This window comes from Engraulis encrasicolus, chromosome 12 (genome assembly GCF_034702125.1).
Source record: "Engraulis encrasicolus isolate BLACKSEA-1 chromosome 12, IST_EnEncr_1.0, whole genome shotgun sequence".
NCBI lineage: Eukaryota > Metazoa > Chordata > Actinopteri > Clupeiformes > Engraulidae > Engraulis > Engraulis encrasicolus.
In genome coordinates this window covers 16,758,166-16,763,165 of record NC_085868.1, presented here as the reverse complement: position 1 = coordinate 16,763,165, position 5,000 = coordinate 16,758,166, and the positions used below count along the sequence as shown (strand labels likewise).

Genomic DNA, 5,000 nt, shown 5'->3' with positions numbered 1-5,000 from the left:
GGTATAGTGGAGTCTGTTAGGGGTTTTACTGGTACGGAAGTGACAAAAGCACCAAACTTTGCATGGTGTTTCTTTAGGGCAGGGTTTCCCAAACTGGGGTGCGGGGTGCGCAGCCTACCCTAAGGGGGTGCACGAGCTGAATAGAGAAATTATGGATATGTGAGTTTTTCTCCAGCATTAATGAACATTAAGTAGTTTTTAATTGTATGGTTAATTGTATGCTGAAGGGTCCATGTGAATTGTACAGTAGTTTAACTCCTAGACTTTTGGAAAAGAGGATTCTCCAAAACAATTGTACTTGCATGGACATCAGCACACCAAAATATTTGCTTAGGGGGTGCGCAAACCACATTGAAATATACAAGGGGGTGCGCAGGGGGAAAAGTTTGGGACCACTGCTTTAGGGTATATGCTGTAAGTCTAGCCTAGGAGCCCTTGAAAAAAAATGTCTACCATGCCATATACAGTACAATATGTCATGTTGTGTAATGCATTACATTGTGACATTATTCTTAGCTGACAATGTTAATATAGTCCCCAGCAGAGATGAAGCAAGGGCAGTGGCAGCCTGCTTGACCAGATTGATGAAACTACAAAAATGTACATAGTGTGCAAGTATGGGTGAGTCAGTGCTTACATGCTTGTCAGCATGTAACATTGTGAACGATTTGAGAACATTCTTGTTCTGAATTAAAATGAGCATTGCCCACACTAAAACTATGGTGAGAATAGACTGCTGCTAATGCTCGCTCAGCAGCCTCTGAATGGAGAAGTGTCAGTGCAAGATGTCCAAGGTAGCAGGTTCTCCATCCTCTAATGTCCTTAACAGATCTTTTTTTATTTGTATGAGAGAGGGTAAAGGATAGGATCTTTCCATTATGTATGAAGAACCCATGAGATCACCTAATTCTACATTTTCACAAGTAGCATTGTGCATATAGTGAGTGCATTTCAGTCATCTTTAGAGTGGAATTACAGATTACTCAATATACATGTAGGCTATAGTATGGCTTCAGTTCAAATTAATTGGAAATGATTTCTAAGTAGATGTTGAGTAAGTGGGCAGAGGTAAATTGTTTTTTTCTGAATTTGCAAACAAGTCCTCAACTAGTACTTGTGTCACAAGTTGTATTACAGTGAACTCAGTAATCCCTTACTCATAGGATAAATGTCTATATAAAGCAACAATTCTCATATGGTATATACTATAAAAGTAAATCATTACCTGTACTAATTTTCTTTATATGCAAGGCACAGAAATAGTCTGGGAGGAAGGATAGTCTACCATTTTTTAACCTTCAAGATTTTGAGTGGTAACAGTAACATAACTCATTCCCACTACACCTTTTTGCATAATTTTGTACATGACCTCAGAATTCTCTACTTGTTTCAGTTCTATGTACAGTACAGTGCAGTGCAGTGCAGTACAGTACAGTAGGCTACAGTACAGTAGAGTACAGTACAGTAGTATACAGAACGGTGCAGTATAATAAAGTACACTGCCCTACAAAGGCAAAGAGCAGTAGGCCTAGGCCTAAGTGCAAAAACCCCAAACTGAGAAAAACAGCTTTTTGTGTTTTCTTTACACAACTTTTTACTCATAGGCCTATTTAACACAAAAATGTGAAATTACATAGATTAAAGTGAGTTGAACACAGCCATATATTTTCATAATTTCCACAATTTGGCAATTGTATAGGCTATACTGCATTTTGCCTTTGTATTAGCTTAAAATTACACAAGCCTACAATAAGATATTGCAGTATGATGACCATAATTACTCTTTTTATGGGAAAATCAGTTGGCACTGACAATATTTTTGGATGTGAAAATGTACCTTGATGCCTAAGCAATGGAACAAAGGTGTATTTTACAGATTTTTAGGTCTACTGCTAATAAATGCACACTTTCAAGAACAAGCTAGGTAGCTAGGCTACAGTTAGCAATTGCGATTAGCATCTTCTTTGTACTTTGATCATTTTCTTCCCTAATCCTTGTAAACATACAAACATGCAATCATGAACAATTTCAGTATGGGATTTCTTAAGTTTGTGCTGCTTGGGAGTGTCTAGAAAGTGTATTGGTTAGCAGTTAGAGTGAGTTATTAGTGAGTTATTAGCAATTATTAACAATAGCATTTCTCAGGGTGTTGTTTGGCTCTGCATAGAAAGTGTAAACACACTCATTAGCATTATTAATCATGATTAACATAATCATGACACACACTGCAAACTACCAACACTACCCTGCTGCAAACTACTAACTACAAGAAGCCCTTTTTCAAAAAATATAATAACAAAGGCTAGGGCAAGGTAAACCAAGGCAGACTGCAGCAAATGACTGAAACCAAGGCAAACAGCAGTACAAGAATACTGCAGCAAAAACACTATACTGCACTTTGGCTTGGTTTTAGCCTACTTTTCAATACACACTGCAAACTAAAATCTCAAATATTTACATGAAACTGTTTACAGATCAACATGAAATTGTAACAGATTGAAGAGCTGACCGTGCACTTTCTATTTCTGCAAAAAAGATTTTTTGAAAAAATGCACTTACTGCTCTTTGCCTTTGTAGGGCAGTACAGTAGAGTACAGTACAGTAGCTTACAGTACGGTGCAGTATAGTAAAGTACAGTACAGTACAGTACAGTACAGTACAGTACAGTACAGTATCATACAGTACAGTGCAGCACAGTACAGTACAATACAGTAGCATACAGTACGGTGCAGTATAGTAAAGTACAGCGCAGTACAGTGCAATAAAGTACAGTACAGTGCAGTAGCATATAGTATGGTACAGTAGAGTACAGCACAGTACAGTACAATATAGCAGAGCACACTTCACCACAGTACAGTAGAGTACAGTATAGTCTTTGACAGCTGTAATTTGACAGTTGTATCCCTCCAAAGCTAATAGGATTTCCACATGCTGTTGTTTAAAGGTTTTGAAAGACTTTTAGTGTGTGAGAGAGGGAAGGCAGGCAGACATGTTTTACGTAAAGGACCACACCCACAAACAAAAATTAACGAGCAATCAATAAATTAAGTTAGGTAGCCAACATGTCATCTAGGTTAAAGCCTAAACGAACAGAAAACAGAGATGTTACTATTTTGCTCAGTATTTGTCAATATACTGTATGTATGGTGTATTTCATATTGATTACTCATAATTACCTAAGCATAAATGCCCTTATCACTCCATAGTACACTTAGGACTTGAGATATACATATCTGAACATTAATCGGCATACATTTTATTTTGTAATGGCCTTAAAGAGGTAGATCATCCAAGCTGTCGCTGACACTTGATATGTACATGTATTATTGACTTGATTGATATGAAAATTTAATATTTCAGTTGGGCTCCTAGGCTTAAATCATTGAGGGGGTCCTAAGGAAGCATCGTTCAAAATGTCGCACTTTTGTCAGCTCCATAACGGTAATGGCCTTTTTCTCCCGTAACCGACTCCACTACTAAGTACGGACTATGGAACAGGCCATTACTCACTCTTTATTGGAAACAAATGGTCACTCACTCAGTCAGTTACTCACTCATTCACAATAACACTTAAATAACATCTCATCTCTCTGTGTCTGAATCACTTACAGACTGACTAACTCTTCTCCATTGCCTTTGTTTCCTTTTCTATCTTTTGCCTTATTATTTCGATAGATCTTGGGCTTGAATATTCTCTATTCAGTCATTTATTTATATTTGGAGGGTTAACATTTAGGAGATATTTTAGGGAGCAAAAGGTCCATGCAGCGGTTCACTCCCACGTCATTACATATTCTTCCACTCACTCCAGACACTCAGTCAAACACAATTACGTAAAACCTCATTGTTGGTTCAGTCACAATTAAAACCTCATTGTTGGTTCACTCACCGTCTCTCCTGTTGAGCTTGGCAAGGTAAGAGGACTGGCTACTGGAGGCTGTTGACGAGCTCTCGAACGACGTTGGAGGCAGCGCAGACACCAGCGGCCCATTGCAGTAATCTGGAGAGACCACATGAGACAGGTAAATTACAGTAAGTGCCATTCATATAATATTAGAGTAAGGAGTCCGCACACTTAGAATCCTTTTCTTGTGTTTTATTTTTTCATGGCTGGATAACGTTTCGACCTCAACAGTCTTCTTCAGATTCTCAGAGAGACTGTTGAGGTCGAAACGTTATCCTGCCATGAAAAAATACAACACAACAAAAAGGATTCTAAGTGTGCGGACTCTGAAAACTACAGTTGACCTTCGTCCTGCACCTTTCCCTGGGATGTGCACAATCCTCTCCTTCAACTGAATTCATATAATATTACACAAAGGAAAAATAAAACATTTCAAATGTCTATACCTTTTCACATGAGGTGTGATTTGCACATGCTTGTTTTGACATTTTGCACATGTCAATTTTGGCATTTGGCAAGTGTGTGTGTGCGTGTGCGTGTGCATGAGCGTGTGCGTGTGCATGTCAGTGTGTGTGAGTGTGTGTGCGTGTGCGTGTGCGTGAGCGTGTGCGTGTGTGTGTGCGTGAGCGTGTGCGTGTGCGTGTGCGTGTGCGTGAGCGTGTGCGTGTGTGTGTGTGTGTGTGTGTGTGTGTGTGTGTGTGTGGTCTATACAGTATATGTGCCTGAGTGGGGGCTATATTTTGAGTTTTTGTGCTTTTCACCTGCCCAGGCACTGCAGATGTAAATTACCTTCTAAGGTAGACTATAATCTGGTGCAGGTCATCTCTTTACTTTGTAATCTATGCATTTACCGTAGCACATGGTCCCTGACTAAAGAAACCAAATAAGCGAAATCAAACTGACTTGAAAGCACATCAGTCTGTCACTGTCTTATTATAGTAACACTGTAGTGCACTGCAGAGACCAAAGGAGACAGGTCAGTGAAATGACATTTACATAATGCAACTAGCGTTGGTGCTGTATTGCGCTGCTATTGCAGTACGTGTGTTTCTCACGTTTTGGTATAGCACATGACAGCCAACATGGCTGTAACTAC

General features: G+C 39.2%; 1 protein-coding gene across 1 annotated transcript in view; it reads right to left on the bottom strand.

Moving 5' to 3' along the window:
* Positions 1–5,000, bottom strand: part of LOC134460363 (contactin-associated protein-like 5) — a 185,956-nt gene that overhangs the window by 86,342 nt on the left and 94,614 nt on the right. Inside the window, exon 2 of the mRNA XM_063212796.1 lies at positions 3,890–4,000. Within this exon, the coding sequence (XP_063068866.1) occupies positions 3,890–4,000 (111 nt within the window). The remainder of the gene's footprint in view (positions 1–3,889; positions 4,001–5,000) is intronic.